We start from the raw sequence: 26,875 nt of genomic DNA, 5'->3' as shown, positions 1-26,875 counted from the left end.
TGAAGCACAAAAAAGCTATACAATCTTGTTTAATGGTCTTCTATACGGAGAGGGTAAGTAAGAATTTTTCTTTCAAGCCGGCCGCGGTGGTCTAGCGGTTCTAGGCGCTCAGTCCGGAACCGCGCGACTACTACGGTCGCAGGTTCGAATCCTGCCTCGGGCATGGATGTGTGTGATGTCCTTAGGTTATTTAGGTTTAAGTAGTTCTAAGTTCTACGGGACTGATGACCACAGATGTTAAGTCCGATAGTGCTCAGATCCATTTGAACGATTTTTTTTCTTTCAAATGAAAATTAGTTTTTTGTGAGCAATATACACTCCTGGAAATGGAAAAAAGAACACATTGACACCGGTGTGTCAGACCCACCATACTTGCTCCGGACACTGCGAGAGGGATGTACAAGCAATGATCACACGCACGGCACAGCGGACACACCAGGAACCGCGGTGTTGGCCGTCGAATGGCGCTAGCTGCGCAGCATTTGTGCACCGCCGCCGTCAGTGTCAGCCAGTTTGCCGTGGCATACGGAGCTCCATCGCAGTCTTTAACACTGGTAGCATGCCGCGACAGCGTGGACGTGAACCGTATGTGCAGTTGACGGACTTTGAGCGAGGGCGTATAGTGGGCATGCGGGAGGCCGGGTGGACGTACCGCCGAATTGCTCAACACGTGGGGCGTGAGGTCTCCACAGTACATCGATGTTGTCGCCAGTGGTCGGCGGAAGGTGCACGTGCCCGTCGACCTGGGACCGGACGGCAGCGACGCACGGATGCACGCTAAGTCCGTAGGATCCTACGCAGTGCCGTAGGGGACCGCACCGCCACTTCCCAGCAAATTAGGGACACTGTTGCTCCTGTGGTATCGGCGAGGACCATTCGCAACCGTCTCCATGAAGCTGGGCTATGGTCCCGCACACCGTTAGGCCGTCTTCCGCTCACGCCCCAACATCGTGCAGCCCGACTCCAGTGGTGTCGCGACAGGCGTGAATGGAGGGACGAATGGAGACGTGTTGTCTTCAGCGATGAGAGTCGCTTCTGCCTTGGTGCCAATGATGGTCGTATGCGTGTTTGGCGCCGTGCAGGTGAGCGCCACAATCAGGACTGCATACGACCGAGGCACACAGGGCCAACACCCGGCATCATGGTGTGGGGAGCGATCTCCTACACTGGCCGTACACCACTGGTGATCGTCGAGGGGACACTGAATAGTGCGCGGTACATCCAAACCGTCATCGAACCCATCGTTCTACCATTCCTAGACCGGCAAGGGAACTTGCTGTTCCAACAGGACAATGCAGGTCCGCATGTATCCTGTGCCACCCAACGTGCTCTAGAAGGTGTAAGTCAACTACCCTGGCCAGCAAGATCTCCAGATCTGTCCCCCATTGAGCATGTTTGGGACTGGATGAAGCGTCGTCTCACGCGGTCTGCACGTCCAGCACGAACGCTGGTCCAACTGAGGCGCCAGGTGGAAATGGCATGGCAAGCCGTTCCACAGGACTACATCCAGCATCTCTACGATCGTCTCCATGGGAGAATAGCAGCCTGCATTGCTGCGAAAGGTGGATATACACTGTACTAGTGCCGACATTGTGCATGCTCTGTTGCCTGTGTCTATGTGCCTGTGGTTCTGTCAGTGTGATCATGTGATGTATCTGACCCCAGGAATGTGTCAATAAAGTTTCCCCTTCCTGGGACAATGAATTCACGGTGTTCTTATTTCAATTTCCAGGAGTGTATAATTGTAAACAAGAAGGCGAACATTTTTCGTAAAGTGACTATTAGTTGTGTTAATTAGCATATAACTGATGAATTTTATATTTAAATCACTTAGTTAATCGAACTGAATGGGAAAAACGGGAAAAAATATCTAAACGAGACTGTTTCTAGCGATTACCAATCCTGTGCGTCTTATGAGTTCTATACTTCACGTGAGTCCTCGTGGAACAAGCTCCTTTATTTTAAAATATGATTACAGTTGGAATCGCACTCATATCTCCCAATCAGCGAGAGACCACTCCACAACAGAACCACATTGCTTGTCGAAAGACGTCTACCTTATTTTAACATATTAAACATAATCGGAAATCTTCGAAGTCGATTTTCTCGAGAATTTCTTAGAGTTACAACGAACCGCTTTGGGAGAGCTCACAATATCAGTACAATAAATTTAAAAAAGAATCAGAAATCCTACTGCCGTGTGGTCCTCTCAGGAGACCGACGTTAACTTGTACTAAGTGCTGCAGCACCCTTCTAGGTCAGATGGCCAATGATAACACCTTGATGGCATTGCTAATCAACAGACAACCCTCTGAAAGTGAAGCAGTGATAGCTTCACGCTATGACTGCTGATCGCTACGAGACTGACCTGTGTAGCGGCAGCCGTAGAGTTCGACGCGCATGCAGGCGGTCCTGGGGTAGTGGCTGAAGGGCAGGAAGCGAACGCGCGAGGCGAACACGGCCGGCTCCAGGTCCACCCGCGACTCCGTGTACGTGTTCGTGTTGCCTGGGAGCACCTGCGGAATCATTACACAGTAAGGACGTGGTTAGTGTCTTCTGACAGTTTCTTCTTCAGCAGTCTGTGGAGCATAAAACACACTTTGACAGGAATATGAACAGTATGTATCAGCTCAGCGTATAAGTAGAGGAAAGTTCCCGCCCTCCCCCCTCCCCCACTACCCACCCCCTACAAAGAGGAACACTTGGTTCTTGGCTCTGCAGCTCCTGAACTCTAGTGGAACCCATTGTGCGTATTAATTCAGGTGTCTAACGCCGTGTAACAGAGTGCACCAATCACCCCCTTCACTTGTTGTTTATTAGTTGGCCATTATATTTTTGATGGTGGAGAAAGGTTTTACATTGTGCAAAATTTCTCGTTATTTCTTCTACGTATTATCAGGTAAGCCTTTACTTACCCGTTCTTGAATATTAAGGTTTCAGATAAATATTCATCGTTAAACTGAACAATGCAATATGCAGGATGCAATAATGACAATATTGTGACACTGGAGGTACTGAGTAGCAGACGGACTTAAAAAAACCAATGAAGCTTTCAATCAATTGGACAAAACGCCTTCTTCTGAATTAGATAACATACACACACACAAACACACTCATTCACGCAAACGCAGCTCATGCACTTCCACTGTCTCGGCAGCCAGAGACAATGGTCATGCGTGTATGAGTTGCGTTTGAGTTAATCCTGTGCGGCTGGTCCCGGCAGAGGTTCGAGTCCTCCCTCGGGCATGGGTGTGTGTGTTTGTCCTTAGGATAATTTAGGTTAAGTAGTGTGTAACTTTAAGGACTGATGACCATAGCAGTTAAGTCCCATAAGATTTCGCACACATTTGAAAATTTTTTTACGTTAATGTGGTGTCTGTACGTCGTACGTCGTCTAATTCGGAAGAAGAACTTCTGACTGAAAGCTTACTTGCTTAACAGTGTTTTTGTCGTGCCTGTCTGCGACTCAGCATCTCCACTATAGGGTTTGTAGTTAAACCGTTTTGTTTGGATGTTTGGTTAAGGTTAACAACATGTTCGATGCTGCTGCATAAACTGGATCCCTTCCGTTTCTTCAACATGACACCCTACTGTGGTGTGCGTACTGTAAGACCTTCGATACACACACCATCAGATTATTTGACTTGTCGCTCTAACGAAGTAGGCGAGTGTCAGCTATATGTCTCGTGGTCTTATCGTGGCGTGTTTATCTTCTGCCGTTAGGTCAGACGATAGAAATGCCACAAGCACGCTTAGAGTAGCAGATTGACGGTGACCAACTTTAAACAGAACTTGATTAATTTTCACACACATTTATTAAAATAATAACAAGCATAAAAATAACTTAACTTGGCTCTGGATGCTATTTACAATTGACAATCTGAAGTTCATTTGGTCTTGGTACGTTAATCTTATTCTCACATATCTCTGATACATGACAAAAGTGTCTATTCATTTATCTTCATGGCTATGTACAGGAATATGGTAATCTTATTAGGCGCAGACTGAAACTTGACTACAGACTAATGCAGACTAATGCAGACTGACTAATCGGAGTCTTTTTTTTTACTTTATTGTTATTTTAAAGCCTGTACAACAGGCAGGCTGTCAGCAGCACACTACGCTGCTCTTCAGCCATAGAATATACAAGCAGCAAAAACAGGAGAAGACACATAAGTTACAGAACGGTGGGCAATAAAACAGGAGACACATAGAGACAAACACGGAGCCGTTCACACTCGTCGATAATCCACACTGCTAACTGATGAGACGACGCACAAACACTGAAGATGACGATGGCACTGGTGAACGAGGGAGTGTGACGGTGAACACTGAACACTAAACACGACGACACACACGAAACACTGATGGCGGTGATGACTAATCGGAGGTCTGTACACTCGTTATAATAGCTCGAGCGTTCAGGTATCACTGCGCGAGTGTGATCCGCGAGAAGAAAGGTTCTACGTTAGCAGCAATCTCATGGGCTGCGTTACATATTAATAGGCGGATCGGCGGAAGCAGAATTTGGTCAGTCTCTAAGACAGCGCCATCTCGTAGTGCGGAGACGAACGAGCGCTGCGCCTGCGCTGTTGTGCTTAGCGGGGCACGCTCTATTGCGAAAGTTGTGTACGCGCTTACTACGCGGAACTATGTACACAACACTTACCTAATCATGTTTAATGTTTGCTTCTATTAGTACAAACCCTTGTTATCTTGAAATCCTATTGCAAATTCGCAGAGGATAATGAGGAATGTTAATCAAAGAATGTGGAGTCCTTCCTAAATCACTAAAGCTGTTGATGGACTTCAGAAAGAAAAGATTTAGTGGAAGAATGCTAGAAAACAGTTTTATCTACCAAAATGAAGTACATTACACCAGAAGAAGCAGGAAGAACAAAACAACCAGACCTACAATTCTGAATAAAGATTTTGATGAAGTTTACTGTTGTCTTGCTATGGAAGCTTCTTCCCTGGGCTTACTCGTTGTGACTAGTGAAAAATGAACATGCAGCTGGAAGAGACATGTAACATTGAACGCCCTTTAAAAGATGAAATTCCTGGTGAAAAGTTAGTCTTTTTCCTTAAACGTCACAAAATTAAATTGTTCGAAAGAAAGCCAGCAGGAATATTCTATAGCAGGGTTCTTGCCTTCAGCAAAGGAACCAAAGAGAAGTTCTATAACTTTCTGGAAGAAATTATACTACACCAACTTTGAAACTAAATGATGTTTTCTGTAACTGAATATTATTTTCCAATTTTGTTTACTGCTATTTTGCTTATTTTTAGAAGGAATCCGATTTCGGCGACTTTTATTCAAACTCAAAGTGTAAGGTTCTTGAAAGTAATTTTTCTCATTATAACTTTCAATGATATTTCCTTGGAGTAAAATGTAAATTGTTATAACATTATAAAGTAATTATTACATGTTTTAAAATATAATTGTGTACTTTTTTGTACTTTTTAAAAATCAAAAACGAAATGAAGATCCGAATTTGGACACTTCCTCTACTCATTGCAGCCGAATTCTTTGTACAAGGAAGTAACTACACACGATACCGATATGTTTATCACATTCTCCGCCTAGAACGATGCAGAGCTTGTTTGGAGCAAGTAATCTCCTAATTATATTGGTTACATCTTATTCGGCTTTGTCGCAGTAGTTGTCTACATTTTTCGTGTCTCTTTAAAATTGCTTCTTGTCTTTTTTTCACTTCCGTGCTGTTAGTGGCACCAAAGATAGAGCCCGGCCACTCACGGATGAAACTGACATGAGGGTAACAAGAAAAAGGATAAATGCTTAACCACTTTTTAAAATGTTCTTTTACAAAGGAAAACCCTGGTGTATTGCCTCAGATTAAGTCTCGTACCACTGAAAAGATGGGTGAAATAGGTACTATTCTCAATGGCGTAAGGAAACAGCTGAAATGATTAAAACCGAACAAAGCTCCAGGGCCCAATTGAATCCCTGTCAGGTTCTATGTCGAATGCCACGGAGCCAGCCACGCTCTTAATCTCTTAATTATAATCTATCACGTAGATCCTACTATCCATCACCCTTGACATCCATTAGAGGTATCTTGAACCGAATGACCTCCTCAATTCCAAGCAGGATGGAATCCAAAAGTGCAGATCAGGTCGCACATTTCTCAAGTGAAGCACTGAAAGCAATGTATCAAGGCAATCAGGTAGATCCAGTAGTGCCCCGTATCCAACAAAGCATTTGAATCAGTACCTCACCTGCGCTTATTATCAAAAGTAGGATCGTATAGGGTATCAAGCGAAAATTATGACTAGGTTGAGGATTTTTTGGTATGTGGGACATTTTATCTTCAATGAAAAGTCATTGACAGCTGCAAAAGAAACTTGAGGTTTGCCGCAGTAAAGTGTGTTAGGATCCTAGCTATTCATACTGCATGTTAATGATACTGCTGACGATATTAGTCTAATGGCAACGTCAGACTTTTTGCAGACGATTCAATTATCTATAATGAAGTACGGTCTAAAAGGAGCTGCATAAGTATTCAGTTAGAGCTTGTTAAGATTTCAAAGTGATACAAATGTTGGCAACTTGCTTCAAGTGTTCAGAAATGTAGAACTGCCACAAAATGAAAATATAAATGAGTCACAGTTGTGATAGGTCAACTGATTCATATATTTGTGTGTAACACTTTGTAGGGATATGAAACGGGAAGATCACATAGGCTCAGTTGCTGGTAAACTAAGTGGCAGACTGCGATTCACTGGCAAAATACTATGGAAATGGAATCAGTCTACAGTGGAACTGCATAGAAAACACCGTCCTAAAACATTGAGGAGCTTTTACCAGATATGACTAACAGGGGATATTGAACGGATACGAAGGAGGACGGCACGGAAGGTCACAGGTTTGTTAGACCCATGGGAGATGTGTTTCGAAGGTGCTGAAAGAATGGAACTATTAAACGCAAACCATCCCGTGAAAAACTTACTAGAACCAGCTTTAAATTACAAACTAGGACTATATTACAAACTCCAAATGTATTGCTCCGACAGGGATCCGGAAGACAAGATTAGACTAATTAGTGGACGCACAGAGGCATTTAAGAAATTATTCTTAACGTGTCCATACGTGAATAAAATGAAAAAGAACCTAAGAATTGGTAAAATGGTACATAACGTCTGCCAAGCATTTCACGGTGATTTGCAGAACATCAACGTAAAAATGATACTTATGTGTCAGTGATTTGTAGAAATTATTTTCAACCTATTTGTGGAGGTGTCCAACATGGGGAGACTTTTGGGAGGTAGTTGTTAGACGTAGGTACAACGTGTTTTGTAAGTTGCGTCTGTCATATTTCTACTATTTCGAAGGAAAGGTTTTACTGGGCTGAAATTGTCCTCAATGCAAAAATAGCCTTAAAAATTTCAGTGAGAGTTGCATTTTTCTGACCTTAGAAATGATTTAGCCTTCCTGTTACTATAATAAATGATTACATTTATTGTGTCATGACCTGTTTCGTTTTTGAACATCTTCAGGGAGCTGAGCTGTGCTGAAATCATTGACATTAATGTCAGCTGTGCACTAAACATGAAAAAAAAGTTATTACGGAGGCTTATAGTTTAGGATGGAGTCTGAAGTACGACGGAACTTGACATCCACATGGAATTGTTTTGCCGTTCTTAATCCATGGTCTTCCTCTACAGCTTTTATCGCTAACGTTTCACTCCGTCATTAATTTAACGGTTCTTTGACGCCTCATGTAATCCATAAGCAGTACCCTAATTTAGTCAACAGGAGAAATGTATTCGCAACTGCGAATATTGTAAGACTTCAGCCGTAGAATTTGTTAGTGAGATACGAAAAGATTAGTATTTTAGTCAAGTTGTGCCGTAATATCTTTTCTTCCAGATTCCATACGGTATCTATTCATTGGTTATCTGATCACTCACCTAATCTTCAGCACTCTTCTGTGACACCACATTTAATAAATTTTTCTTCTCCCCTTGATTGTACTGTTTATCTTCATGTTCCATTTCCGTCTTAAGCAGTACTGCAGAAGAACTCCTTCACAAAAGACATCCTAGAATTAAAATATTTTTCGATATTAATGTACTTCTTTTTTTCAGAAAAACCTTACTTCTGCCAATCAGCTCTGTATATCCTGTTTATCTCTACAGTCGACAGCTATTTTGCTGTCCATATGGCAAAATAACTGGTATCTTTGATTTATACAAATTAATACCGTAGGAGAATTGTGTACCTTTGGTGGGACTTGGGTACCACCCTTTACTCATTTTGTACAGTGGGAGAAACCGCCTAAAAACCACATGCAGGCTGGCCGGTACACAGAACCTCGTCGTTAATCCTCCGGGAGGATTCAATCCAGGGTCGTTGCAACGCCTTTACACGCAAGGCTATGCAGACGAGATAAGTGACAGAAAGAAAGCAGACTAAGATTGAATCTGAAATCTTCGATATTCTTGTCTGACACCAGCTTAGCATCCAATCAAATAAATAAAATATGAATTTGGCAATTTCAGTTTCGACACGAGCGGAGTATGTCATTCTTCTAACGTTTATGGAAATACCAGTTCAGCACTTTCCTTAAATAATTTAAGTTAAATGGCAAAAAAGTATTGGTTTCGAGACCAAGAATGTGATTCCCACGCCCCCAGTGAATACGAATGTCGTCCTATGTTAACTGAGCCTCCATCTTCATCCTTTTATGTAGACTGACGCTCGATTTCGATGGTTTTTCTGTTTACACAGTTTAGGAAATACATCCATGAACGCTGTTTTGCCACTATCAATAAAAGCTGAGTTGTAGAACAGTAGTTTACGCCAGAATGATCCTTGTGGGACTTCCATCCTTTCTTTATATTTTCTCTCAGTTTGTTTCATATGTCGGATTGTTTGAGAGTGCTGCAAAAGCTTGTTGTCATCTACCCCTAAATAAATTAATATCGTATTCGTACAAGTGCCACGTACGAACTTACGTGTCAACCTTACTTCCTGTTAATTCAAGAAGTTTTACGTTGGCCTCATATGAGTTTAATGGACTCCATTCTACAGCTCGCTGCCCTTTCAGAATCCAAATGGTCCACCGGCAATGAATCACGTGTCCCCCGCAACAAAAACCATCGGCAATAAGCACTAGAGCAAAGAGACAGTCGGTACCAAGTATCTCTTAAACGTTGTGCTAGAAAGGACACATATGTCGCTGTCTGTCGCTGATTGACGAACACTAATGAAAATTTTTTTTCTAAATTGGAATATTTTTTTTTAAATTATTACGCTTACGACAGAAAACGTGAATTGTTACTACATCTAACATGGAACATTCATATGTTTATCTTCCCACGTAATCCGTCGGCACTGAAACGGACTCTTTGTGTCTACGTGTGATGTGCATTTCGAGAAGCTGAGTTCAAGACACATTACAAGTAGAGGGTAACGTCTTCTTTTGCCCTGATAAGATGGCGACACATAGAACAGCTTTCATTACGCCTGTACCTCGTCTCCTACCTTCCAAACTTCACAGAAGCTCTAGTGCGTACCTTGCGGAACAAACGCCTGGAAGAAAGGATACTGCGGATACATGCCTTAGCCACAATCTGAGGGACGTTTGCAGAATGAAATTTTCACTTTGTTGTGGAGTGTGCGCTGATATGAAACTTGGGTAGCTCAGATGGTAGAGAACTCTTCTGCGAAAGGCAAAGGTCCCGATTTCGAGTCTCGGTCCAGCACATAGTTTTACCTTTCAACGTAATCGATCGTATCGACTACAGTACAGATCAATCTTACATCATAAACTACATCGCAAAAAGTAAGTTTATATATATGAAATCGTTGTCTCTGCGAGAACTTTATGTCGCACGCTGCAACAGGTCACAAATGAAAGCCGCTATCTCTCAGTTCAGCCCCCCCCCCCCAACTCTTCCCCCCTCGTCCAGTCTAGCCAGCTGAAAGGTGGGTGCTCTCTCTCTCCGGGCTGCGCCCCTGTGCGGCGGTAGATGGCAGCAGCTGCAGCAGCTTCAGCGAAGGCACTTACCTCTTTGCCGCTGCTGGGCCGGTAGCGCACCCACTTGTTGAGCGCGGGCCGCCAGTACTCGAGCAGGAAGTTCTCGGCGAACTCGCGGCCCTGGCCGTTGCCGAAGCGGCCCTGCGTTTCGACGGCGGTCACCAGGTGCACGTCGCGCAGCTCCACCTGCAGCCACTCCACCGGCTCCGACGTCACCTGCCGCTTCGGACACCACGCGCCGCCGTTCCGGTCCGTCCGCACCCTGGCGACAGACAACGCCACAACCTCTCAGCCTCGTCTGCCGTCCGTTCCCACAAACAGCGCAATAACTAGTAGTCCTGTACGTATAGCGCATACCACCTAATAGGAGCCTTATAGCACTAGATGAGATCATTAAAACTATTTGCCAAAATTTAAGTCTTTAATTTTTGAACAAAAATTTTTCAGATGAAGTCTCTTTTAGGGCTTAGAGAAAGCTCCAGACCAGGTTTGGTAAGGTCCTCCAGTATTACCAACAGACTGAACGTTCCGGGGGTAAGGATAAGTGTTGTTAGCAACACACATCAACAGATTCCCTGAGGTAGCATCTTTCCATTTAAGATATAACAGATTTTCCACTTGATTACCATGAGATTCTGGCTTGCCAACCTGATTGGATTAGATTAGTACTTGTTCCACAGATCATGAATACGACACTTCGTAATGATGTGGAACGTGTCGGGTTAATAAAACGTGTCCATACAAGATATATTACAAAAAATATTACATGACACTTAATTTTTTTCTTTTATTGGGTTGGGGAAATTACCCAATTACTACATCCAAAAATTCATCTAATGAGTAGAAGGTGTTGCCATCCAGAAATTCTTTTAAATTCCTTTTAAATGCTATATGGCTATCTGTCAGACTTTTGATGCTATTAGGTAAGTGACCAAAGACTTTTGTGGCAGCATAATTTACCCCTTTCTGAGCCAAAGTTAGATTTGACCTTGAGTGGTGAAGATCATCCTTTCTGCTAGTGTTGTAGCCATGTACACTGCTGTTACTTTTGAATTCGTTCGGATTGTTAATAACAAATTTCATAAGTGAATATATATATTGTGAGGCTACAGTGAAGATCTCTAGCTCTTTAGATAAGTGTCTGCAGGATGATCTTGGATGAGCTCCAGCAATTATTCTGATTACACGCTTTTGTGCAATGAACACTCTTTCACTCAATGATGAGTTACCCCAGAATATGATGCCATACGAAAGCAGAGAATGAAAATATGCGTGGTAAGGTAATTTACTGAGATGTATATCGCCAAAATTTGCAATGATCCTAATAGCGTAAGTAGCTGAACTCAAACGTTCCAGCAGATCCTCAGTGTGTTTTTTCCATTACAACCCCTCATCAATGCATACACCTAGAAATTTTGAATATTCTACCTTAGCTACCGATTTCTGATTGAAGTCTATATTTATTAATGGTGACATTCAATTTACTGTGTGGAACTGTATATACTGTGTTTTCTCAAAGTTTAATAAGAGCCCATTTGCAGAGAACCACTTAATGATTTTCTGAAAAACATCGTTTACAATTTCACCAGTTAATTCTTCTCTGTTGGGTCTGATAGCTATGCTTGTATTGTCGGCAGTGCTCCACTGTAATTATATTAATTGGCCACAACTGTGTGCCGGCCCGTGACACGAACTTTTCATTTCTATTGAAGATTAAGTAGACGAGTACCTCTAAGCCCTGAAGAAACTGCCGCTTCTGTTCTCGTATTGCTTTAGAATTAGCAATGTTATAACATCTTACAACTGCAAGCAGTATCTACGATAGAACTTATTTTTGGTCTCAAAGGTTATAGTGTTACACTTTACAGGTCACAGTCCCTATGAACCATCTACATCTACATCGATGCTCTGCAAATCACATTTAAAAGTACCCGGCAGAGGGTTCATTGAACCACCTTCACAATAGTTCTCTATTATTGCAATCTCGTACAGCACGCAGAAAAAACGAACATCTATACCTTTCCGTGCGAGCTCTGATATCCGTTACTTTATTACAATGATCGTTTCTTCCTATGTAAGTCGGCGTCAACAAAACATTTTCGCTTTCTGAGGAAAAACTAGTGGCTGAAATTTCGTGAGAAGATTCTATCACAACGGAAAACGCCTTTGTTTAATGATGGCCACCCCAAATCCTGAATCATCTCAGTGACACTCTCTCCCCTGTTTCGCTATAACACAAAATGTGCTGCCCTTCTTTGAACTTGATGTAATCCATCAATCGTATCTGGTAAGGATCCCACAGATCTCCTACCGTGCAGCACTGTTCTAAAAGAGGACGGACAAGTATAATACAGGCACTCTCTTTAGTAGATGTGTTACTTTTCTAAGTGTCCTGCCAATGAAACGCAGTCTTTGGTTAAGCTTTCTAACAATATTTCCTATGTGATCCTTCCAATTTAAGTTGTTTATAATTCTAATTCCTATGTATTTATTTGATTTTACGGCCTTTGGATTTTTATCGTGTAACCAGAGTTTACATGCGTGTCCATCTGTTAAATAATCTGACAGGTGAGCAAATGTAACTCGTAATGATTGGTTTCGCCTCTCATATTACAGTACTGCGTTTTACTCATTACTTACAAGGCAATGCAACGGCTCTGTACAGCGTGATTTTGTAAGTGTCATGAGTTGTCACGTCACTCAGTAATATAATAAACGAATGAAAATTCAACAAGAAACATCCACATAAAACATCCATATAACGAACATTTAACTGTGTAGACTCACATTATTGTTACAAACTAGCCAAGGTGATACTTCTGAACGCTAAGAATTTTGGGTAATTGGTGTGCTGGTGGTAACTGCGTAGCAGTTAGAAGAAGGATACACGCACAACTGAAAAACACACCATAACAGATAAAAACTTTTAATTTGAAGCTAAGAAAAAAGTAGGAATAGAGTGGTAAGACATGAAAATAAAAAACCATCCACAATGCTTGTAAATCCTGAACAGCACAATTTTTGGAGGTACCATCATCTTTATAGTGGGCCTACGTGTGAATTATTTACTGTCCCTTTGCAAAGCCTAGAATGAAGCAGAATTCTACCTTCCTTTTCAGCATTTAAGTATGTATTTTATACGACTAAAAAGAAATAAATGTTGTCCAAATTTCCATTACTCCATTTGCTACATTTAGTTTTTCAGTTCAACAGAAGAACGGTAATCCTCGTCCGTTCGTAAGTGGACTTCAAAGTACTTTTATTCATATAAAAATCGACAGGTAGTTGAAACATACAGCCACTATCGTGACCGTCGAGAAATTCCATTCGGAAACTCTTTCCTTTCAGTAGCGTATTACATGCTAGTCTAGTAGTACGAAACAAATGCTGATCACGAGCAAAACAAGTTGTTACCCACGGGCCATTTTTTTAAAACCTGTTAACTGGCCGTCTCAGACCCACATACGGGCAAGTTAATTAAGCTATAAAGTGAATCTGATACGGCTGGTAAGAGAATCTTGATATCTTCATACATGTTTCCAGACAGGACTTGTTTTAGCGCCACGGTAAAATGTGTAAGCTCGCAGGCCGTTTCTCTTGGAAGGATTTGCTGCTTTTCCCGCTCCTCGTGGCTTTAATGTTACGGCCGCCTGGGTGCTTATACGCTCGGCCAAGCTGAACTAATGTTTACCGACGTTTTATCTGCCGCTCCTCGATGTTTTGAGGAAGTCGTTGACCTCTGCGCGCAACAATTACCGTTAAAAACCGTGACTAAAAGTTTTGCGGCCGTTGTGGTTTCTTTACGTGCTAATAACGCCTTCCGCGCAACCTGTGAGAAAAAAATATAAAGGAAACGTAAAGTTGTTTTGAAACATTGAAAGACAAATAGTGGACAGGAGACAGACGGAAGTGTTGTCAAGGAACGTTGTGGTAAGCAGTCCAGAGGCCGGCAATTTCATGAAAAAAACATCCCACAAGGTGGTGGTAATGATGCCTTTCATTAAGATATCTATACTAAAGACCGTATTATGAGCTCTGAAGAGTTACTGTGGTCTCTGCCAGGTAATTACCGAGCGAAATTAAGTTACCGAAAGAAATTGTCGAAAAACCAGCCTAATGTTTAAAATGCGGGGCAAAGCATTATTCACATTTTCAAAGATGAAGAAGTTAGCATCAAACATATGTGAATTACTGAGTTATGTAAACATACAATACAGAAACGTAAGCCTGCCTCGTAGATGCGAGTTAATAATTTGTTATGAAACTCGTAATCTAAGATGTTGCCATTTCTTTGTCTAGGGATTATTTGCATGTGTTTTCTACGCAGTACCACAGGGTTATTCAGCATTAAACGTTGAAACTCCCCGTTGCGTCACGTTTACACTCTTAAAGCTCTGAGTCAATAAGGAAGATTCTTCTAGTGATTTAATGTACATGATCCGTAATGTTCCAGCTGCATGATGTAGTACATCATCTCGCGACTATTTATTTCAGCCTATCTAGTGGGGAAAGCTAATTGGCAGCTAAGAGATACCCAAAACGTTAGAACCATGGAAGCAGTAAGAATGAATTTCATTCATTAAATATTGGTGACACATAACAATTGGGTGCCGCACCGTGACCCCAACACGGAACCCTGCCTTACCGACTAAGCAATTCGGCCGCTATTCACGGCCCACCCTCACAGCCTCTTTTCTGTCAATACGTCTCTCATACTTTCGAAACTTCTCGGTTCTCTTGCGCACATCGCTTGACAACAACTCCTGAAAGGGAGGATATTGCTGCGAAGCGATTTAGCCACAGCCTACGATTTTTTCTGTGCTTAATCTTTCATCCTGCAGTGAAATGTGAGAAATACCTGAAATGCTGTGAAATGTTAATCAGAAACCTTTAACGCACGTAATAGAAGTTCAATTTCTATCACTGTCCTCAACGTTTCAACCTAGGTGCACCATCTACAGTGGTAGTTTCAAATGGCTCTGAGCACTATGGGACTTAACTTCAGAGGTCATCAGTCCCCTAGAACTTAGAACTACTTAAACCTAAGTAACCTAAGGACATCACACACATCCATGTCCGAGGCAGGATTCGAACCTGCGACCGTAGCGATCGCGCGGTTCCAGACTATGGCGCCTAGAACCGCTCGGCCACCCGGGCCGGCAGTGGTAGTTCAACAGTATTCAGTGACAAAGACTTTGAACTAGTTTACCATTTATACCTTTCTTAACTTCCAGTATTACAAGTAAAACGTCTAAAAACACAACATAGCAATTTGAAAATTAACTCTCACTGTCAATAATAACTGCAAATAAATTATAACCTCTGAATAAACTTCATTAAATGAAACACGAAATCTTATGTAGATGTTGTACGAGTGCCTCAGGTATGCCAGGAAATTTCATTGAATTATTATTATTGTTTGTATACCAAAATTACCGCTAGCAGGTTTTGGTTACCCGGAAGCGGTAAGAAATCATATCTATTGCTGACGTTTACTCTCTCCCTCATGGTTTCCTCGACTGAAATCTTTAGCTTATCTTATTTCGTTACGTAGCGACGAGTTTAGCTCCCTCTAGTAATTGCTGAACAGATCACGATTCCTCGAATTACAATATTACCGTTTAAATCACATTGATTCATAAATGACCACTGGTGTAGGAAGATAGTTGGGGAAAGTGAACTACCGATAAAATTTTCGTTGTTGTTTTTTAACAGTGAACGGTGCTGAAATTTGTCGTTGTAAATAAGTTTTTTTTCCTGTTCATACATTAGTCCACAAACTTGCGCGACTGCTACGGTCGCAGGTTAGAATCCTGCCTCGGGCATGGATGTGTGTGATGTCCTTAGGTTAGTTAGGTTTAAGTAAAGTTCTTGGGGACTGATGACCACAGATGTTAAGTCCTATAGTGCTCAGAGCCATTTGAACCAAGCCATCCACAAACTTAGATCGGAACCATACCTAAGCGTGTGGGGGAAAACTTCGAAATTCATTGACTGTTTCGTTTTCCAGTGCGAATCACATTCACTTGCCTTCAAAATTCCCAGTGGCGATATTTGCTTCATATTTGCTACTCACCTACCGACCCACGGAAAACAGGGATCAACACATCCATGGTTGTTGGATTAAACTTGTATTATTTTAACGAGAAAAAGTTAAAACTAGTGAAAAATTCTAAGAATCGTGCAGACCACCAAGAATGAACAAACCAGCGTTACAAGTTTAATAACCAAATTTTGTGCGTGTAGGCATTCTCGTTAGTCGTTGTACATTACGCACAGGTCTGAGCTGTTGACCGTATCTTCCCTTCAGTTCATAGGTCCAACTGTTTCTACCTACTTAAAGAGTAAGTGGCAGAACAGAAACAACAACGAAAACTCCTGAGGCAGGCAGTTGATCTTCGGAACGAAACTTCGAACTGGAATATTATTTGAAACGTGCCAAAATAAAAATGTACCTGGAAGGGGCGAAATTTAATATATGAAGCGAGATAAAATACCTGGACTTCTGGACAATATTTGGGGTATACTTATGTATATTTGTAGTTTCAGTCTACTGCTCGTACATACTTATAAGTTTTACAGATAATAACGGAGGAAATCAAAACAGCTGATATTAGAACTTGGACAAAATGAAAGGGGTATGAGAATCATGTTAATATAATTTACGAATATTCGGGCATAAAACATTGCTTTAATTTAGTTCATCTAACTCCGGACGCCAGGATAGGAATTTCAGTCTTACTCTTTCTCACAGGACTCAAGTGTCTCACAGACTGTGCCGCCTCAGCTTCTGTTTCTTTTTTTATTATTATTATTTTCTGTCCTTCGGTGAACAGAGATATTTCCTACTGCAAAAGGACACATGAACTTACGAATTTAAAGGGTAGCTACACTGGCAGAATATTCAAATGAACTACAATGTGTATGATTGCAAAATCCAGTGGTTAACCAGGGGTCGTCTGCAGGGTAGTAATTTGCTTCGATTGAACAATGTTATCGAAAATTCCCGCGTAATCTCACTGAAAAATAAGAGTTTAATGGGTGAGCTGCCACAGACGGCCACAACACATAAAACAGCGCATCGCCAGACTAGCTCTCTGGATAGTAAATTAACAGAGAAACACCTAGGGAATTAGAAATATAGAACTAGTTTATGAGGACAACGATGAGTAAGTAAATCAACCATGGTCTTGTTGAAGCAATCACCCCGAACTGACGATAGCCACTATCTTTGCCCAAGTATGAATCTGAAGTCGCCCTACGAAGCATTCAGGGAGTGTCAACCTGTAATGTTAACAGTGAAGTGAAGAAATGGAGCGATTTCAGAAAATGCTTTTTAAATTAGTGTATCATTTTAATAGGTAACTATTACTGAAAATTGTATACAAAATATTGAAATTAATTTTCCAAAATAGACTTGCTTATGCGTAAAGCCTGATATTAAGAATAACAGGAAATACCACTAGAGCTGGGAACTTGCTATGTGGATCTTTCGCTATAAAGCAGAGTACTTTAACTATAAATTTAAAGTGATTAATGCTATATGTTGGAACGGGGCTCAAATCAGATTCTTACTTTTCGTAGGCAATGCTCTTAACAAGTGAGCTACCCAGATAAGGCTCATAACTTGCTCTTACAATCCGATTTCTGCCAGGAACTCTCTCCTGCGTTCGTAATGCCACAGAACACTTACTGATTTCTTCCCTGGATTAGAGTTTGTGACGAAAAAAACAGTTTTCACAAAAAAAGGAACAAACAATCGTCTTGAATGATATCACAGAGTGAGAAAATCTAAGCTATATTGTTGATAAATAACATGGAAAATTGATAAATTGGTAAACTTGAATAATATGTTACATAAATGAATGGACTGAAATTGAAACGAATGGAGATATAGTTGCGAAACTGGAAGTTGTTCCCACCTGACTAAAGATACACGTAGTCAAACGAGATACTTTCAAGCAATATGAAAATCAGAAATTCGAAAATGCTAACCATACATAAAAAAACTGTTTAACTTAATAGTATGTGTTTCGAGTAGCTTTGGGAGTAATGGATGGGTTGGAAGAGAAGTGACGATAGTCTTTCTAAAAAGAGTTAAGTGACAGTAAAGAGTTTAGATCAGGAGGGATTGAAGACCTCGAGATCATTCGAAAAAATGAAAAGGGTTTCACAGTACAAGAAAGAATCTAACTAGGCTTTTATGTAAAGTATAGGAAATGAGCAGTGATAGACACGTCAAACTTCAGTCTTAGTTTGCAACAGATAAAAATTGCAGCCAGTGTATCTCGAAAAAAGAATGAAATTGAAGGAATTCTGTAGAAACAAGAGACATTATGCAAAAGTACGTCAACGAATTTGATATCAAATTTCAAAAGGGTTTCCAGCTGAACAGAAAGAAAAAACACGAAACTATTCGAAAGATGAAAATGATACTCGTATTGAAATGAAAGACGAGAGAAAGTGGAGAAAAGTTATGAGTGACTGCATTAAATTCCCAGAATGAATCTTTCACTCTGCAAAAAGCGTGTGCTGGGTTGAAACTTACCAGATGACCAAAACAGTGTGACGGGCAGAGACTCATACCCAGCATCATGTCTTTTACGAGCAATTCTCTTACCAGCTGAGCTATCCAGGCACATTCCATGACCTGTCCTCGCAGTTTCAATTCTGACAATGCAGCGCAGACTCCGTTACAGAGTAAGACATACGTTCTGGATACGATCCCCCATGTTACGAAGTTTGGAAGTTAGAAGAAAGATACTACAGAAATCAAGTTGTGAGGGCGGCACTTGTATCGTTGATGGACAGCTCAGTCCATAAGTGCATTGGCCGCGAAAGGCGAGGGTCCCAGTTCGGGACTTGCTCCGATACACAGTTTTAATCTGCCAGGAAGTTTCGACGTATTGAGAATAAAACCGATGTACACAAATGCGGTGATTGGTCAGCAGTCGAAGTACATGTACACTGGGGTTGTTACGCTGCTGGAAGTAGGACCTACTTGTGTCAGATATCTTATTACTTTGTTACTTTAAATGAAACTTGGAGACATTACAATGCATTAACAGCCGTCAACATTTTTCTTAATCACTTCACATATGCGTTTCTTATTTCAAAGAGCAGTGAACAGTCGCAATCCATACAACCGCTCCTTCTGCTCTGATTGTCGTGCTGTTCATGCGTACTGTGAAAATGGCTGACAACGCTTCCTGTTCCGTACTGAAATCCGTGTGGAACACCGTTAAACAGAGGTGAGAAACAAATTGTTTTTAATGTTTTTCACAAGTTTATAGGCAAACCAGGTTTTGAAACGTTCCCAGGAGCTTCATTTACTAAATCTAAAGCCTTTATTTAAGTGGGGTGCGTGGCTTATTCTAAGAACGCTGAGGTGATATTTTTCAATATCTTTTTTTTCTCCAATGCATATACGTACATAATTGAAACAAAGAAATCATCAAATACATGCTAATTAACACACACATAATCATGTTTTTCTGACAGATTAATGTTTTCTTATTTCTAATTGCGTATTGCATGCAAAATTTTAGTTTTCACTACAAATATAAATTATTAACTACCGATAGTTTATAAAAGATCGTAAAAGAGTGTTTGGCTGAAGAAAACATTACAAATAAATTTTTTTTTGCGAAAGTGAGAAATGAAATACTGTTTATCTGGGCTGTGTCCATTGTATTATACTACAGGACTGACGTCACACGAGCGAGTGAGAAGCGTCGCCCGCATCTCGTGGTCGTGCGGTAGCGTTCTCGCTTCCCACGCCCGGGTTCCCGGGTTCGATTCCCGGCGGGGTCAGGGATTTTCTCTGTCTCGTGATGGCTGGGTGTTGTGTGATGTCCTTAGGTTAGTTAGGTTTAAGTAGTTCTAAGTTCTAGGGGACTGATGACCATAGATGTTAAGTCCCACAGTGCTCAGAGCCATTTGATAAGCGTCGTAGAAACACGGAAAATGATAATTTTTACGCCATTTACCGCACCGTACAAATGCTGCATTTTTTACAGTTACCACAGAATCTGTGCAATCTGAACCCGGCAGAACTGACCTGGGGCCAAGAAATGGATAAGTCGAGAAAACCAGTGTGGCCGTGCGGTTCTAGGCGCTTCAGTGTGGAACCGCGCGACCGCTACGGTCGCACGTTCGAATCCTTCCTCTGGTATGGATGTGTGTGATGTCCTTAGGTTAGTTAGGTTTAACTAGTTCTAATTCTAGGGGACTGATGACCTTTGAAGTTAAGTCCCATAGTACTCAGAGCCATTTGAACCATTTGAAATGCACCAGAAAGCCATTGTCTCATGTTATCACTGTGCCTACGTATGTGTAGCGCACAACTCAAAACGCATCCTTACTATCGTAGTCGACCGTACCCGAGACAGCGTGGCTTCTGCTTCACGTGAAATGAAATCCAATGAGCTCCCAGTGGGAGGATACATCATGTAATGTTTATAACAGGCTTATGCTTATGATGAACGCGGTAAATGCGACCAAAGTCTAAAGAAGAGGACTGGCAGCTGGAAATGCGGATATCGCAACGACGCAGGAAGCAGCCCTTTCGTCACCGTCTCCCGTCCCGTCGGGAAAGATTCGCGAAGACGAGCCCTGCGCAGGGTGAGTCACGTGATGGGGCACCTGCAACAACACTGTGTGCCCGGCTCAGCGTCCTCCCACGCTGCTGCTGGCGGCGGCGAGGCGCGCCGGCCACGCCAGGGCAGACTGACGCCGGCCTGCGGCCTGCGGTCTGCGGTCGCTCTGTTAGTTTTTCCGTCCGTCTGCCGCTGAGTGGCTGCCTGATTGTTTGCTCTCCGCCTTTGCGGCGCGAGCTGCTTGAGTGTTATTGTTCCCACACCCTGCTCGACAGTCCTCGCCAGAGGGAGAAAGAGCCAAAAGAGACACAATGACCGTGTGGTTCGTCGGCTGACCGACAGGGGCGAAAGAATACCGGATACCGTCGACGTGCGATTTTAGTCCTTATCTGTTATGGTAAATACGTCGTTTCTGAAATGGAATTATATCAAACGTCACTCAACTGCTACACCAGCCGGGCACATTTTTTGACAACAAAGCGAACGCTTCAAAGGAACACAAAAGTCCAACCTTCGATTCTTTGATTGGCAAATTTACGGCACAAAGGGGCGATGGCAGTATGTTTGTTCAGCGAAGCACAAACATTTTATTTCTGGTGCGTGTTATTTTTCTGGAGGACGTTCTCCTCTCTGCTACATCTTGATAAATTTCGTTCTTTAGTTCCTGGAAAGGAAGAAGACAGGGACGCACCGCTACTTTCTCAGTAGCATAACAACTGCAGCAGTGGAGTCCAATATTTTACTCGACGCTAAGCAAATCATTGGTAGTAAGAATAGAACAAAATTGTCAACGAACAGGTGTTTTGTAGGGGCAATGACATCCATAAGAGCGCAGGTCCATGAACTATTGCCACTCAGTTGTCCTGCGATCGCGTATTTGCCCGTATAGAGCTGAAGAATAGTGAGAAACATGCTGTCTACACACTAAATCAGGGGGTTAAGATAATCCATGGAAGTCCTAGTAATACAGGGTGTTAATTAATATGTTGGAAACATCTAGGAATGGATGTAGGGCTTAAAAAGAAGCAAGAAAGTTTACACGTAGATACAGTTGTGGTCATTTTTCATTTTCTTAGTTACACAGACTTTTTTTATAACATATCTGCTTTTTACTGTCTTTTCGTTTTCAGATTTCCAGATTTCCAACTTGGTTCTAGAGATTTTTTTTCCTTCCAAATATTGATCTCATCTACATCTACACACATACGCCTCAACCTGCCGTGTGGTGAGTGTACCAAGACCAGTCATTTCCCCTACCGTTATACGCAGAAATGGGAAAAACGACTGTGTGTATGCCTCAGTACCCCCATAATGTCATCGTCGCGGGCTTTACGCGAAATGTATGTCGGTGGCAGCTTAATCGTTCTGCAGTCAGTTTCAAATGACTGTTCCCTAAATTTTTTCACTAACGTTCCTTCCCTCCAGTGATTCACTTTTCAGTTCCCGAATCATCTCCGCAACGCTTCGGTGTTGTTCGAACCCACCGGTAACAAATCTAGCAGCCCGCCTCTGAATTGTTTCGATACCTTTCTTTAATTCGACCTGTTGCGGATCCCACTACTCAGAGCTATTATTAACATTCAGAGAACAAAGATCTGGCAGTGCGACTATAGCGCCACTGCAAGATGAGCTCAGTTTTCTGGATGCTCATTTCCCGGATTTCCCTTCGCACTCCTTAAATACTAATTCTGTACCAAAATATCTTATCACCTTACTATCTACCACGTCCGGTATGGCAGGCCGTTTACGGAGTAGGTTGTAGCTCGCGTCTATCATCTGGTAGTGGAACCTAGGGCTGTAATCAACCACCCTTACGCCTGTCGGATCATTCCGAGCACATGTTGCTGACATTGCAAGTCTGGGGAGCGATCTCCAGTGTGTGATAACTGAATTTCACAAACTGTGACCGGTAAAAAAAAACATTTTATTGGATGACTGGTTTCGACACAACTATGTTTTTATATCAGATTCTTTGCTTTAACATTAAATTAATTACTGATGAACAATACGGATCTGGTGCTTTAAAATGTTTACTGCGCATTGTCCACCAGTGTTTAATCCAACTTTAAAGCTTAAGATCCACTGAAGACAGAAGACAGGCCACCCAGTAGAATGCTTTTTCAGCAGTCTTGGCTTGTGATCGTCCTTAAAACAATATCTGTCATTCGGCAGTAGATGACAATGACATCTTTTTCACAGTGCTGTGGAATTTAATTCTTCATAGTTCATCCAATTTGCACGAAGTATTTATAAATTATACACACAAACCATCCTCATGAATCAGTCGTCTATTACTAACAATTGTACCAAAATCCCTACAGTAGTTCCTGATCTCAGCCCAAACACAGATACTAAAAGTGCACACAGAGGCTCCTTCAACGGAAAAGCATGTCTTTCAAATAAGATGTACTTAACAGTTTTGCTTAAAGAATATTTTTATTTGTGACAATTCATTGTTTATGTAGGTAATTGCATTGTTTAATTCATGTTTTGAAGATCACGTCGCTCAGATGTTGGATGTTTACGTTTATGGCTGATTTTAACTGGTCTTGAGAAGTAGTAGTAGTAGTAATTGACATCTGTTGTGGAATACGAACGCTCTCTTCCTCTAAATCACCACAAAATAGCCAACTAAGCTTACATATGGGAAGCGAGGAGGCCAGTGAAAGTTGCCATGTCTGGAGATACTGTGTCCTGGAAACTGATTCCGTAAATGAACCACTGAATTAAGAACTATGTATACAGTTGCACCGTTTTGTTGGGAGTATGCTCTCCTCGTTGTCCAACTGCCACTGCGAAGTACTGGGAAGAAGATGGTTTGGTGTATCTAATGTAGCGCTCGCAGGATCCTAGCAAACCGGCCATTTATGGCTATGTATTGCCGACTCCCGTAACTCGCTCGACGTATTATGGGCTGTACTGAAAGCGCCAGGTAGCTTCTGCTTCATTACAGTTGTGTTGAAGTTTTCAACCCTTCTCAAAACGATGTTGGGGGTCTGGAACAGATTAGGATACGGGAATATCAAAATTCGCGCAAAGTCACTTTGCATCTCCATCGTAGACATACGGCTTACGAAAAATCGCCGAAGAGCGATTTTACGATGCTCACGTTCGACGATATCGTAGCTCTCCATTCTCTGAGACCAATCACTCAGCTGTACTCCCCAATAGAAAAACCCTGTGTTTGCAGACATGTAGAAGAGGATGATTTCCAATTTCAATGCTCTATGCAGCATCTGTTATAAAACGCTTGGATGTGAATAGTACTCAGTCTGAACTGTAGTACCATAAGCAGCGAGTCATACTGAAATGCTGTTCATAGGCAAACATTTTATATCGACTACTGGCTCATAGTAGTCAGATGAAACCGATCCTGAGCCATTTTGTTTGTGTGGACTGCATACATTAACGGGTAAATTATCCTCCCTGCCATTCCCATTAATCTATTGTTGTGGTAATTGCTTTATGACACCTTGGCATTGAATTATGACCTTTGCAGATAACCCATCCTCAGAAATCCTCACCTCTTCCCCTCCCCCATCCCCTCTGGGAAATACCCACCCTTCCACTCCTTCACTTCTCTCATACAAGCGCACTTTTGATTTCAGATTATTTGACTAATTTATTAAATTGACCAATTAACTACCCCCATCCTCTCCTGGGAAACCCCCAGCCTTCTGTCCATTCCCTCGACTTTCTCCCTCCCCACCCCGTCTTGAAATTGGCGGTAGAAAGACTCAATCTGTGCTAAATGGTTGGAGAGAAAGGAGCTCATGGCACAAAATTCAAATCAGAGTTAGTTGATGTACTCATATATTGTTCAGTTTACTTTGCATATTCTTCATTTATCTATTTTGTAGGAGAAAGACTTCTTCCTGGTGGAAAATAGCTCAAGTGCGGTACATCCACTCTTATGCCATCACCTCACATCATATTGGTGGAAACTGGTGCAGTTAGTTCAAAATCCTTACTACATCGATCCTACAATGCACAGGGTTTATATCTGCTACTGATGCATTAGGCATTGCAACCAGTCATACGTATACTACTGGCCATTAAAACTGCTACACCAAGAAGAAATGCAGACGATAAATGGGTATTCATTGGACAAATATATTGTACTAGAACTGACATGTGATTACATTTTCACGCAATTCAGGTGCATAGATCCTGAGAAATCAGTACCCAGAACAACCACCTCTGGCCATAATAACGGTCTTGATACGCCTGGGCATTGAGTCAAACAGAGCTTGGATGGCGTGCACAGGTACAGCTGCCCACGCAGCTTCAACACGATACCACAGTTCATCAAGAATAGTGACTGGCGTCTTGTGACGAGCCAGCTGCTCGGCCACCATTGACCAGACGTTTTCAATTGGTGAGAGATCTGGAGAATGTGCTGGTCAGGGCAGCAGCCGATCAATTTCTGTATCCAGAACGGCCCGTACAGGACCTGCAACATGCGGTCGTGAATTATCCCGCTGTAATGTAGGGTTTCGCAGGGACTGAATGAAGGGTAGAGCCACGGGTCGTAACACATCTGAAATGTAACGTCCACTGTTCAAAGTGCCGTCAATGCGAACAAGAGATAACCGAGAGGTGTAACCAATGGCACACCATACCATCACGCCGGGTGATACGCCAGTATGGCGACGACGAATACACACTTCCAATGTGCGTTCACCGCGTTCTTGCTGTCGGTTAAATTTCGCGTCTGTAGCATGTCATCTTCGTGGTGTAGCAATTTTAATGGCCAGTAGTGTATTTAATAGTACTTTGATACCACATGGAGCTGTTATTTTTACTTTCTTTTTATAATGTCTGTCTCAGCAATTTTTGAAATATCTGTATAACATTCAGTGATGGCACATTATACCATACTTGTAGCTGCATGTAGCATGAGACACCGATTAATTTTTGGACAGATACTTTAAAATGGGAAATCGGGCGACAGAAGACAAATAGAGTACATGTCAGTTGAAGGCAGTAACAGTTCATTGAAATAATTTGTTGCAGCTGAGAACCCAGTTTCAGTGAAGAAAATTTTTGCATTAACCTGTCAGCAGTACTGCGATCGTCATACCCGTGTTGACGAAGTCGGTATTAAAATAAAAAGCGAATTTCCTCCCCACTCAGAGTAGCAGTGTTAGTAACAGCATTCAGAAGCGACTTGGTCAGGATACGTTCGGTACCTGGTGGGGCTATTTGCCGGCGACGTGTGGCACGGGGGACAAGCTAATCGCGGAGCCCTCGCTGTGCGAGCGTCCTGTCCTACCCGCTGCTCCACAAGTGGCTGGCGGTCCTCCTCGCGAGTCGCAGCAATTTGTCCGTCGCAAAAGAGAGAAAAAGGAAGGAAGGAAGGAAGGGAGAGGGGAGGAAAAAAGGCGGTGCACCGCCCTGGCAGCCTCTCTCGCCGCCGTTATTGCTGTTATTCCTGCAGAAGCACCGCCGTCGCCACAAACAAGCAATTTTTGTTCAGTGTGTCATTTATTGGCCAATTTCCGCTGGCTCACGAGACAAATTTGCTTCTCGGAGACGCAAGTTTTAGGAATCGCTGAAAGAGGGACCAGCGCGGTCATTTATGAATCTTTCTTGCTCTGACAAAATAAATTCAATTTAGGTTTTTCTGTTTCCATTTGTAGGCCATTTTCTTTAGACACCATTTAGTAGCGTCATCTGCAAAGAAAAAGAATTCATGACTCACTCGAAGTGGAATGTCGTTTTGCAGTTAGAGAATGCAGGACGCTTAATTTACGTACCGGGTGATCAAAAAGTCAGTATAAATTTGAAAACTGAATAAATCACGGAATAATGAACATAGAGAGGTAGACACATATGCTTGGAATGACATGGGGTTTTGTTAGAACCAAAACAAGAAACAAGAGTTGAAAAAAGTCTGACAGACAGCGCTTCATTTGATCAGAATAGCAATAATTAGCAAAACAAAGTAAGACAAAGCAAAGACGATGTTCTTTACAGCAAATGCTCAATATGTCCACCATCATTCCTCAACAATAGCTCTAGTCGAGAAATAATGTTGTGAACAGCACTGTAAAGCATGTCCGGAGTTATGGTGTGGCATTGGCGTCGGATGTTGTCTTTCAGCGTCCCTAGAAATGTCGGTCGATCACGATACACTTGCGACTTCAGGTAACCCGAAAGCCGATAATCGCACGGACTGAGGTCTGGGGACCTGGGAGGCCAAGCATGACGAAAGTAGCGGCTGAGCACACGATCATCACCAAACGACGCGCGCAAGAGATCTTTCACGCG

At 42.2% G+C, this 26,875-nt stretch overlaps 1 protein-coding gene across 1 annotated transcript in view; it reads right to left on the bottom strand.

Moving 5' to 3' along the window:
- Positions 1-26,875, bottom strand: part of LOC124776755 (discoidin domain-containing receptor 2-like) — a 198,800-nt gene that overhangs the window by 67,046 nt on the left and 104,879 nt on the right. Inside the window, exons 4-5 of the mRNA XM_047251888.1 lie at positions 10,035-10,266; positions 2,369-2,516 (exon numbers count right to left, since the gene is read on the bottom strand). Of these exons, the coding sequence (XP_047107844.1) occupies positions 2,369-2,516; positions 10,035-10,266 (380 nt within the window). The remainder of the gene's footprint in view (positions 1-2,368; positions 2,517-10,034; positions 10,267-26,875) is intronic.

The sequence above is a fragment of the Schistocerca piceifrons genome, chromosome 1, assembly GCF_021461385.2.
Source record: "Schistocerca piceifrons isolate TAMUIC-IGC-003096 chromosome 1, iqSchPice1.1, whole genome shotgun sequence".
Taxonomy (NCBI): domain Eukaryota; kingdom Metazoa; phylum Arthropoda; class Insecta; order Orthoptera; family Acrididae; genus Schistocerca; species Schistocerca piceifrons.
This window is presented reverse-complemented; position numbering and strand designations above follow the sequence as displayed.